Source organism: Ochlerotatus camptorhynchus, unplaced genomic scaffold (assembly GCF_037179485.1).
Source record: "Ochlerotatus camptorhynchus isolate MF236.1 unplaced genomic scaffold, CSIRO-AGI_Acam_v1.1 ptg000099l, whole genome shotgun sequence".
NCBI lineage: Eukaryota > Metazoa > Arthropoda > Insecta > Diptera > Culicidae > Ochlerotatus > Ochlerotatus camptorhynchus.
In genome coordinates, this window is record NW_027040589.1 from 1,733,168 (window position 1) to 1,745,650 (window position 12,483).

Below are 12,483 nucleotides of genomic sequence, written 5' to 3' on the forward strand. Positions count from 1 at the left end.
AATCAACTTTCGCTCTGGTTTACCACGGCAACATAAACGAATTTCAAACTTTTTTTCGATTTTGCATCAGCTTGTTCATCAATATTTTCGTCTTCATTATTTGCATCAATTTGATTGTCGAATTGATTGTCAATATTTTTGCCCGTGTGGTGCTTGCTTATGATGTTTGATATCAAGTCGTATAATCACTGTAGCGTGAACGCAGTATTGATCCATGTACATGACAATCTTAGCTCAGAATCTTGAATGTTATCAATGTCCAGTTTCTGGGCTTCGTGGCCCAGTGGTTAGCTTAGGCACGTTGTGTGTTTGCCACGGAGCAATGGATCGATTCCCGCTCTATCCGTAGGAAGTTTTACCGTTTTACTAAACGACTGGATGTTACCTAGTAGCACAATTATCGCAACAGTCACAGCAACTTTTCGTGGCGGAAGTGTGCAGTTTGGATAGTGTGCCGTACGCTGTCAAGTTGTTCAATGGCCAGTCTATTTCTGGTTGAAGCGATGTCCCTTAAGGTACAAGCGCAATGACAGCGGAGGCACAACGGCAGCGGCAGCGGAAAAGCCCGTTCTGAGTAAGCCTACTTGTCGGATTGAAAACTAGTTAGAACCAAATCGACTTCCGATAGGCATCTTGATGTCATTTGTGTCAAACTTGCCATTTCCGTTCCGCTTTGGCCCACATTGCGTTTGGGCTTTTACGCTTAGTCTGTTTTTAGTCTTGAAAATACTAGAAATCTGGAAATTTTCCAGCCTTATAATTATTAATTTTATTGAAGTTTTCGATCTCGAAAAAAAAACTCATTTTGCAAAGTAAAGTAAAGTAAAGCCGTTGTTCCCGGCCGGAATGGAGGATGCGATATACTACGCAGGTGTGGAAGCTACCTTCCTGCACATGCGATTGCCGTCAATGTCCGTCGGTGATTGGCACTAGATTGCGGAACAGAGACCGACGTTAAATAAAGGAATAAAGAAGATTAAGAGAAGATTGTCAACATGTGACAGCGTGACAGCGAGCCCAAAACAGTAATACAAATTATTTGGGCCGGAGATATGCTGCATACAACCCCCTGCAAAGAGATCCAGTTCTGGAAACTGCCGAAAACATCAGCAGCGCTGCTGCTCCATAACATATTTAAACTCCAACCATATAGCATTAAATGCGACAAGGCAGCAACAAATTTAATGCCCTTCAAACCATTCAAGCTGGACATTGCATTAGGTCCTAAGTAACATTGATCGATTCTCTTTCGTTAATAATTTGAGCACATAACCGTTTTTTGTTGTGTTTGTCCTATTAGATGCTAGATACAAACTTCTATTATCGATCTGAGTGCTGAAAATACCTGTGAATGTATTTACATGGCCGTGGGGATACAAAGAGAAAGTCGACGTAGAGCATCTGTCAATGTTACTTAGGACCTAATGTAATGTTCAGCTTTCAATCTTAATTTCCCGCAAAAGTAAATTAAACATTGATTTAGTTGTTTTCGAATTGCAGAGCACAATTTATGTGAATCATGCTTTACTATAACCAGTGGCGTGCACAAAAGGAGAGAGGGGCAGGGCATGTTGAATTTGCATCTCATGCGCCCTCTCTGATGCTTTTAATCCACAAAAACTACTTTTAGGCTATCCAAACAATTTTAAAAAAGGATACAGAAATCCCAAACTGACAGTTATTGCAATTCAATCTCTCAAACATTTTCAAAAGAGTCACTTAAAACGGCCATCTCATACTTCAAAATCATTACTAAAAATCGTTTAATTTCTATCAACACTCTAAACACCCTGCTGTTACTGTCCAACCTCCAAACAAATATTTGAGTAGATCTGTAGTTTTACTTAGCGTCCTACTGATACTTCAAAGTCTTCCAAAAAATCATGAAATTTATGGAAGCACCCCAAACACCCTTTGAAATGAAATGAAGAAATGAGATCAACCCCTCAAAATTTTGGTATAAGTGTAATAGTCATCCTTTACGCCTTCTGGCCAGTGCTGTAAATTCTCAGAATCAATTGAACATTTTTGATGAAAATGAGAAAAGCAGCTATCGGCTATCAAAGGGGTCCTTCATCGAATGAGTGATATCAGCCCAACAAACAATTTTAGCTGCAGATTAGCTTATACTGCCAAAATTTGCCTTATGCAGCTAATTTTTGCCTGTATAAGCTGAGCTGCAGCTAAAATTGTTAGTTGGGAGTTGCTTAGTTATTTGATATTATTCAATTGAGTGTAAAACACTGTGCAGACTGGAGTGTTTAACATGTTATAACGGTTGTCAAATAATTGCAACACATGAACCACCATCAAGATAGCGCTATAACATGTTATAACTCTGTAGTCGGAATCTTATCGGGGAGCAGGCTAGGATGCTAGAGTTGGTGCACCAGGAATGGATGGGTGACACTTTCCCCGACCAGTGGAAACACAGCTTGACCGTCCCAATCCCCAAACCGAACTCCACAGGGCACGAGGTGGACAAATTTAGACCCATTTCGTTGATCTGCTGTGCGTCTAAGCTGGTTGAAAGAATGTTAAACAGGAGATTGATTCTGTATCTGGAGGAACCTGGACCACCGACAGCATGCTTTTAGACCAGGTCACGGGACCAGCACAAACCTCGGTTCCCTCAGCGAAGCTTTATCGTCAATGTCCGCAAATAACCATCACGCTGAATTGGTTGCGCTTGACCTATCGAAGACCTACAACCGGGCATGGATGCCAGGTGTTTTGGACCAGTTGATAGCCTGGAGTTGAAGTTCATCCAGAACTTCCTCTCGCACCGGACCTTCCAGGTTGTCCTGGGAAACTGCCGATCCAAGATTTTCGACGAGGAGACTGGCGTACCGCAAGGGTCGGTGATAGCGGTCACCCTCTTTCTCGTTAGGATGAATGGGGTATTCACGAGGTTGCCGGTCGGAATCTTCATTTTCGTGTATACAGACGACATCGTCCTTATGGCAATTAAGGAGACTGTCAAAGCGCTTCGAAGAAAAATTATTCAAGCCACGGCCTACATCGAATTGGGCATCAAACGCGGGATTCCAGATGTCCGCAGAAAAAAGCGGGTACACTCATATTTGTCCGTCGAATCACCGGATCCTCAGCACGAAGATCAGCATCCAGGACGAGGTAATTCCGTTCAGAAAAACCCTTCGGATACTTGGTGTGCATTTCGACCGCTCTCTTGCATTCAACACGCACCTGAACGAGGCAAAGAGTGCCTGCAAACAGCGCATAAACATCCCGAGGACACTAGCAGGCCGACATCCTAACGCCAACCGGACCTCACGCTTCAATGTTGCGAAGGCTATAGTAAACTCGCGGCTGACCTACGGCATCGAGGCTACGTACCTTGCCAAACCGCGCCTGGTGGAAAGGTCTACCAGCAAGCACTTCGGATTTCTTCCGGACTCCTTCCTGGTACCCCCGGGATCGCCGCCTGCATTGAGGGAGGAGTACTCCCCTTCGACCGCCTGATTACCGGGGCTATATGCAAACGCGCCATCGGGCTGAATGACGAGGAAGGTTCCCTCCTAAAGGAGGCCAACAAGTTCCTCAGGGAAATCTCCAACTGAGCACTCCCCCCAGTGTGCAAGACACATTGGGTTGGAGCCAGAGGCTGGAACAACCCGCCAATTAAGACCGACCACACCATCAAACGGCACTTCAAGGCTGGTATCAATCCCTCTGCGGTAAATCAGGCGGCATTGGATTTGCAGAGAAGGAAGTACGCTGGATACGCCATCCGTTACTCGGACGGTTCCGTAGCCCAGAAAAGGGTGGGCATCGGCATCTCCGGTGACTACCTAAAGGAGTGTCACAGGCTCCCGGATGAGTGCTCTATTTTTTCAGCCACAGCTTTTTATCGCAGTTACACCCCGGATACACGGCCAATCGCACTTTTCATAGACTCTGCTAGTGTAGTCACTGCACTTAAATCCGCAACCAGCAGGCGCCCCTGGATACAGGCCATCCAAGAGTACGCGCCACCCAACACGGTATTCATTTGGTTGCCTGGACATTGCGGTGTAAAAGGGAATGAGCAAGCTGATCATCTCGCCGGATCAGGCCGTCGTATGACCAAATATACCCGGAAGGTCCCCGGGCAGGATCTGAAGAAGTGGGTCACCAGGCAATCCTGGAGCCGGGACTGGCTCGCCGGAAGTATACTGTTTATATGGAAGATAAAAGGGGACACCAGCAGATGGGAGGACGTACCCCTCCACCGTGAGCAGGTCGTTTTATCGCGACTCCGGTCCGGCCACACAAACGTCTCCCATAACTTTAAGGGGGACGGACCCTTCCGGAGGATATGCGACCACTGCCACATTCCACAGACCGTCGAGCACTTCATCTGCATATGCCCGAAATACGATGGAACCAGGAGAAGCTACGACATTTCCGGCAGCATCCGGTCCGATGATCCCGTTCGGACTGCTACGCTGTTCATCTTCCTGAAGGAAACCGGACTCTTCAATATGATTTAAATTACTCGACCCACGCAACCCTCAATGACTAGCTCCAACTACCGGCATACACCACGATACGTTTAAAACCCTGAACCCTGATGACAACTTACCGCAATCCAATTGGAAATCCAACTGAATTAACGCAGATGTACCACGCCAGTGTCCTTTATGTTTATACTGATTTGTGTTTTATGTTAATAGAGTTAATGGTTATACAAACACTGTAGCAGCTCTTACAAACCTTTTGGAACTCCCTTCTGGAGTTCCCAAGGCGAACCAGCCAATGGCTGAAGGCCTTGTAAATAAAGGAAAAAAAATCTGTAGTCTGAACGTACTATAACCTACACATAAACGGAGCTCTGGTCGGCATTCCGGCGAAAAAGCTAAGTCAACCCGACACCAACCTGACTTCTACCCAAACCCCAACCCGATGTTGACCTGACTTTTAACCGACATAAACCCCACAATTTACCCGACAACAACACGGCATTGGGTCGACATCGACCCTAAATTTGCCTTACATCGGGTCGGCTTGTCTGTTTGGGATCATTGTGCTGGGTTTGTTCCATACTCTACTGTCGTATATAAAATGATAGTGAGTGACTCAATTGTCAGTGACGATGAGCTTCGAATGAGAAAGGGGCTCTTCAAATTATGGTCATGTAAGAATTCGTTTTCACAGAATTGATTGAATGGTTGTATTGGTTCATCTTCAATTGAATGATATGAAAATTAACAGCACTGCTTCTGGCTACCTCAAAGTCATCAAAATTCTAAAGACACCTTAAATGTTTTGATTTTGCAGTTCAACATCCCATTATTTCAAAACAGATCAATAGTCACTAAGAACGTCCTCCTGCTTCCTCAAAATCATCAAGTTTCTACAGACACCTCAAACGACCTGCTGTTGCAAATTAAACTAACATACTGTTTTTAGATGATCTGTAGTCACTAGCAGTGATGGCATAATCCTCACTCAAATGATTTTGTTTCGCTCTCAAGGACTCCCAATATCACGCATGATATTGGAATACAATATCAAGCATGATGTTGATTTTACAAGCTACTTTTGCGAGAATATTCAGAACATGTAACGAACATTATTCCGTTGCACATCGTTTTCTTAGAAAGAGAAAGCATAGTTTGCTATCTTTCTTTACGCTTCACAGATGGCAGACACGAAGCTACTGCTGCCAGCTGCCAGTTTCGTGTTCGGATTTACAGCAAAAATCTTGAAGCTCGAACTCACCACAGTTTGGTGAGAATTGTAGCTGGTGAGTTTTGTTAGCATGATATCAGAGCAACCGTATCACAGCTTGTAATATCATCCGCTGTTGTTTGCGTGTTCAGTTTTTGGTTTACGGATACTCAAATGAGATTATGCACATTGGTGAAGTTTGAACTTTTGATATTTTGATATATGAATAATCAGAGCAGTTCCCCGGGGATACCCGAAACATGTCCGGATCTGACCAACGTGGTCCTGAGTTCTTAATATGGTCACCAATGATCTTATTTTTGAATTCTGATGTAGTTTTATGTGTCGCATGCGGGTGTTGAGAAGAATGTGGCCACCTCCCCGGGGGTACCCGGAACATGTCCGGATGTAGCCAACGCAGTACTTAACATGGCCACCAATGATCATATTTTTGAATTCTCATGTAATTTGATTTGTCGCATGTAGGTGTTGGTTCAAGAAGGTACATGCCCGGAAGCGGCCAGGGTGGTCCTGAGTACTTAATATGGTCACACTTGATCTTATTTTAATAAGTCGCATGAGGATGTTGGTTCAAGAAGAATCTAACTACTTCCCCGGGGATACCCGGAGCATGCCCGGATGCGGCCAACATGGCTCTGACTACTTACCATGACCTTGGATGATTATTTGGATCACGTCTTGAAGGTTCTGGTTAATTCAAAAATTACAAAAAAATTCAACTGAAAACATTGAGCACTTCTCAGATTGCCGCTCAACCGCACCGCGTTTTTCCAAAACGTTGAAAAAAATGCGTTTTAGTACAATGCTGCTTTGCCGCAACGCGCTCATTGTGGGTTGTCAAACGGATTTCAGTGTATTGGAAATTTGCGCTATGCCGCTATACCGCTATCATTGTGTTCTGCCCTTTAGTGGTTATGATCTTTTGGAATTCTTGTGTGTGAATACTTCTAGATAAACATTTCAAAAGGTCCTATCTGCATTGATCGATTCTCTTCATCGACTTTCTCTTTCGTCAATAACTCAGCTGCAAAACCTTTCCCTGTTGTATTTGACGTTTTGGACGCTAAATAACAACCTCCTCTATCAAACTGTGTGGTAGAATTAGCGCGAAATCTGTTAGCATAGCAGTGGTCACGAAAAGAGAAAGTCAATGAAAAGAATCGATCAAAGCAGATATGACCATTTGAAATGTTCATCGAGACTTAAGGTGAAATCAGTTCAAATCTGTGGAAAATCGTAAAACAAGACATTTACCGGTGGAAATTGGCAAGATTTTCAGTGAAAAATTCTTTAATTTGCGTTGCAAAAAATCCATATCCTGATGTAAACAAACGGTTTGGTTGTTTGGTTGGCGCCCTCTACATTGGTGGTGCATAGAAAAAAAAACCTATACTCTTAGGTGCGGCGAACAATGCATCCGGATTGGAAACCTTCGAACAAAGTGGCAGTATTGTCTAACTGTCAGATTTTCCGCAACGGATCAGATCCGAAGTTTCCAGGTGACAGCAGTGGTGGTAAATGTCATGAAAATATTATGGGCGAAAATGTCGTGACATTAGTTTCTCTTTAGTTTTCTATTAGTTGTATAGTGGTAACATCTGTGACAATGTAACACCTCCAGGTCACAGTTATCCACACTTTTACTACACACTAACTTGAAAGTGCCTATTAATGAGTAAAGTTGGGGCTGTTTTTGAAAACAATTATGGCGGTAAGCTCCTACTCAGACTAACTTTTGATACCGACCCTGTTTGGATGATCTGCAAAATGTTTTCCAAAAGAGTCGTGTTGATTAACTCTGATGTCAACATCAAAGCAGGCGAACATTCTTGATCGGGATTTAATCCGAGGATAATACCGGCTTACCACCATTGACAGACCATTTTTGAAACTTATCAATCTGAACATTGCTTTAGGTCCTAATTGATGGATTCTCTTCGTCGACTTTCTCTTTCGTTAATAATTTGACCACATAACCAACAAGAATGTTGTGTTTGTCGTATTAGATGCTTGAGAAAAGCTTCTTTTATCAATCTGTGTGCTGAAAATACCTGGTAATGTATTGACATAACCTTGAAATCCGTTATTTCACGAATCGGAAGCCCGGAAGATAACAAATTTACCGCCTGCTTATGCGATCACTTCAAGAGCAAATTGTCATTACGTCGAAAGTAACATTCGCACCGATCCGAGAAAAACATGATTTTGTTTTGATTACAGAAAAGTTTTTCCTATTTACAATTAAACACATACAATCTCATACTGATAGCAATATTGATCCTTTTAATTAGTGTTTTAATCATACGATCACAGAGAAACACGCTTGCTTGCCAGGTTTCAAACAATGTTGCATGCAAGTTCGATTGAATGTATGGAAACGTCAGAGTGATCCGCGTTGCCAGCGCTGTTGTGAAGGATTCGCGCAACTAATAATATTTAAATTTAACGTTAAATGCGTTTACGACTTGAGGAGAAAGAATTTCGTCTGTTTGTCTGTGATACGATCATCGCTAGCTTTCATGTTAAAAAATACTGGTTTTTGAACCAGTTTGGCGGACCCATAATGTTACTTAAGGTCAGTATTTACCAGGATATTCGGGAGAATTATCATCATCAGTTTTAGCAAAAACAGTTCGATTTTGTTAAATTTAAAAACGAGAAAGTAAAGCGACGGATGTACACTTTTCTCGGGTTTCTCTGCGCTGTTACTTAAGACAAACGGCATCTCCATAGAAATCGGGTGACTTACGTAACATCGAACAATATTTTGATCGGAAGGTGATTCCACAGACAAACAGACGTAACTCTTTCTTCTCAATCCTCGTACACGCATTTAACGTTTAATAACGTTAGTTTCGCGAATCCTTCACCACAGCGCTGGCATCGCGGATCACTTTGCCGTTTCCATACGTTCTATCGAACTTGTATGCAACAATGTTTGATTCGTGCCAAGCAAGCTTTTTTTGCACGAATAGTTCGTGAATCGATTGTGATTTCCGTGACTATATTTTTAAGAAAAACATATTTAAAGATTTACGTCTGTTTTCGATCAGTAGCGGTGCGGCTTCTTGCTCCTTCTTCGGCGAATCGAGGGCTCTTGAGGGTAGTCTTGATAGCTAGCTGATTGCGTTTCGTTGTGTACTGGAGAAAAGTGTACAACGCCACGCGCCGCAAGCACTGCTGCTGTTGCTGCTGATGATGGCCGGACACCACTCGGTGATTGAAAAGGACCGTGTTGTCGTCATGATTGAGTGGCTGAGCTGGGGTGTTCAACACAGATGAAACTGGCGAGCTGTATGCTGTTTGGAACGAGAGTGACGTGCTTGACACAGACGGCACACAGCGACTCACGAAGAGCTACTGAATCCGATCAGTAGTGGTGTGGCTTCTTCCTCCTTCTTCGGTGAATGGACGCTCATGTGGGCTGCCGCTCGCTGCTTGCGGGCAGCCTTTTGTTGTGTACGGGAGAACAATGTTCAACGCCACACGCCGACAGCACTGCTGCTGCTGCTGCAGTTGATGACGACCAACCGGACACCACCACACACGGGGATTCAGTAAGCACCGTTCGGCGAGACCGGATGTAATTCGATTTCGAAAACTGTGTTAGGGATAATTTTGATAACCGTTGCAACAGATGGACATTTGTATAATTTTCAGTAGTGACCTATTGAAAATTTATAAAGTGTTCATTTTAGATGATTCGTAGATATCGATTGATCCAATCAATTGGCTTGTTTACAATTAAAATCCATTTGCTATTGACAGAGTTATAGGTGGTCAAAACCTGGCAATTTTTCGTAACAATGGCAAGAAAATTACTACTTTTCAAGCAAAATAACTTGACAATGCAAAGCGATCGACCCCGCACCACTCAGCTAGCGGGGAGCGCTATGATGATGATTTATTTAAAAATCCATCAAAGTTGCCCAGCTGCCGTTGCTAAGCGCCCACTAATTATTTACAGAGCGCTAGAATGTTGTGACTTTTGCCACAAATGGCAAATTCCTTGACGGTCAACCATCAACCGGGTCCGGGTGTCAATTATTGTGCAAATTTCATCCGAAAATGGAAATGATTGAGGGAAAATATCTCACCGACGGCGAGAGGAACTGCATTTCCAAGGTTCCGGCTTAATTGGCTCCATGCCTGCTGCTGCTGCTGGATGGAGGATAGAAAAAAAAACTCACTCAAAATGTCGTCATCATCATCATCATCGGCGTCGTCGCGCTTCGCTGAAAAGGTTGCCCGCTCTTGGGAATAGTTAGTCTTTTATTAATTTGTTTTGCAACTGCACTCTGCGGCCAGAATGTGTAAAAACAGATTGCTGTGAAATTTACTTTTCTTCTCGCAAATACGCACGTAAGTGGGTTGTTTTGCCTGCCTGCCGAATGCGTGACCCAGTTGCAGAAGTTCGAGGAAAACAAGAGTACAATAAAAGATCTGAGGTCTCTCCGATTCCAGGTCATCATGCCCGGGCTGATTCATCGATTTATCGAAGAAACCCCTTGTTGTAAACGTCACAACGGTGCAAGCCTACAATGACGTTCGTGCGAAACAGCCCATCCTTATGAATCACTGCGAAACGTTTCATTTCCGATTGATGAATCACGCATGAATTATGATTTGCGCTTGAAAAGACAAACGGTTGAACTTGTGTTGTGATGCGCCTACTTGGATGATGCGCGCCTGCGCCCGCAGGCCGGCAGGTAGGTTTAATTGATGGAAAATACCGGGCCATCAGTAGGCGGCGATGGTGGTGGCAGAGTGACTCTGTGAGCTGCACAGCTTGCGTCATTACTGCAAGGGGTTGTTTCATGATCATGGCGAACTTGATGCTAGGTTGGCTGTACATTTAATGGCAAGCGGTTGCGTGAAGAAGGAATCGGAAAACAAATCCGCATTCCTTGAGCTGCCAACTCGATTAGATTGAATGCAAACGGGTGTAGGATTGCATAAGATTGTCCAACGTCGACCGCGGTAGTTTCTGGATGCAAATATGCAGAACAAGGAAATTCCGCTGCATTTGCAATTTGCTGGAACGGATCGTATCACTTCGCATTTTTGAGCCCGCCGATCTCAACGACCGAAAAGTTTTGAAATCTCAAATTTTGACAGCTTGCTAGTTGCGCGTAAGCAAACAAAGGGTAGCATTTTCAGACACTGAAATTGTTCGGGAGCTGAAATTTACCGATTCAGTTGCAGTTCATGAGACGAGCCGAATGCACAAAAGTGTAAAACCTCTTAAATACAACAACAACAACAGCATTTCATGGTGAAAATAAAGTCATAACTCAAATCGCCGTTAGTCCCCTTCCCATTTTTCGCCATGTGCACAGTTTTAGCCAAATTTAGCCACTTGCTGTGTGCGCCCGCGCGCACATTCGAACCGCATCTGCAGTTTGCAAATAAATAGGCAAAACAACAGCAAAATATGGCAGCGAAAATTAACTGCAATGCTAACAGAGGCGGAGGCGGCCGATGGTGCAAGAATTACATCACATTCCTCACCGTTGTAGCTCTATTTATATGTATTTTATTTTCACTTTTTTGCCTGCTCACATCTTTCATCACCGCGACCGGCTCATGACCAAAGCAACCAGCTGCTGCAACGAGCTAAATGCACCATCCTGTTGTTAGCTACTTGCGCTTAAATCATCATTCAGCGAGAGAAAGCTATTTCTGGCCACCCGCCGTCCACTGTTGCCTGCATCGGGTGGTGGACCATGGCCAGCTGGCCAAAAATGGATGATTCACCTTGAGCCGGTCCGAAAAAGTCATTCATTTTGCATGCACAAACATTCGATTTACCTCACTGCTTGCCTTATTCTTGCGTGGCACCACCAAAGCTGGAGTATCGCAATTCCTAGCAAATGCGAACTGCGATTTGTTTGTACGAATAAACACATTTTGACGTTTCCCCATCTTCTTCTCTATCTGTGTTTCTTCCAGGCCCCGATCGAGCTGACCAAACGTCTCGAAGAAGTTCGCCTGCTGGAGTCGCGCCGTTCACCGCGGTTGGCCGATCAGGAGAAGGACACGGACTTTGCCCGGCTGGCGGACATGGCCGGCGACCGCCGACGACAATCACACAGCATCGATGTGCCATTCTCACTCACGCAACAAAATGGGTAAGTGTTGTAATACCTTCCGGCGATCCGGACAGTACAGTTGCAACTGGGTAGATTTTTTGTTTTATCAAGCATTTATTTGGCAAGGCTCTAATGCGGAAGCTTTACGGAGCCGAAATTAGTTTTTTTTTCTTTAAATACTAGAGTTCGTACAAGAGAGGACCAGGTTCAGGGATTCAAGAGAAATCATTATCGGTCATCTTACCTTCGAATTAACAGGGAACCACTGTGCCTCTTCATAATTTAACCACCCAGACACGCCGCCGATTTTGAAAAGCTATTCTTCCGTCTGCCGCACCCTAAACAAAAACCCGAGGGGCACGTTCTAGTCTTTCGATACTACGCTGCCTGCTGACCAAATATTTATAATCTTGCCATTACTTTAAAGGCACTCTACTTTAATAACTGACAAAATTTGATATATTAATTATTTTCATTACATTAACTATCGTTAATTATTTGTGGATTACTGTCAATACCGCTGAAAGTATTTAAATTCAAATTATCACTGCCTTCAAATTATTCGAATTACTACGACGTATTTTAAATATCACGCACTCATACCTGGAAGTGCGCGCCCCTCGCAAAAACCCGAAAATTAGCTTCCATTACTCAGCACTTCTCCTTTCTGCTGACCGACCCACACCCGTCTAGACAT

The 12,483-nt window shown here is 43.8% G+C and overlaps 1 protein-coding gene across 2 annotated transcripts in view; it reads left to right on the forward strand.

Moving 5' to 3' along the window:
- The window catches only part of Glut4EF (Glucose transporter 4 enhancer factor), a 258,287-nt gene that overhangs the window by 97,741 nt on the left and 148,063 nt on the right, over positions 1 to 12,483 (forward strand). For both annotated transcript variants that reach the window (XM_065219116.1, XM_065219117.1), the window contains one exon: positions 11,647 to 11,825. In XM_065219116.1, the coding sequence (XP_065075188.1) occupies positions 11,647 to 11,825 (179 nt within the window). The remainder of the gene's footprint in view (positions 1 to 11,646; positions 11,826 to 12,483) is intronic.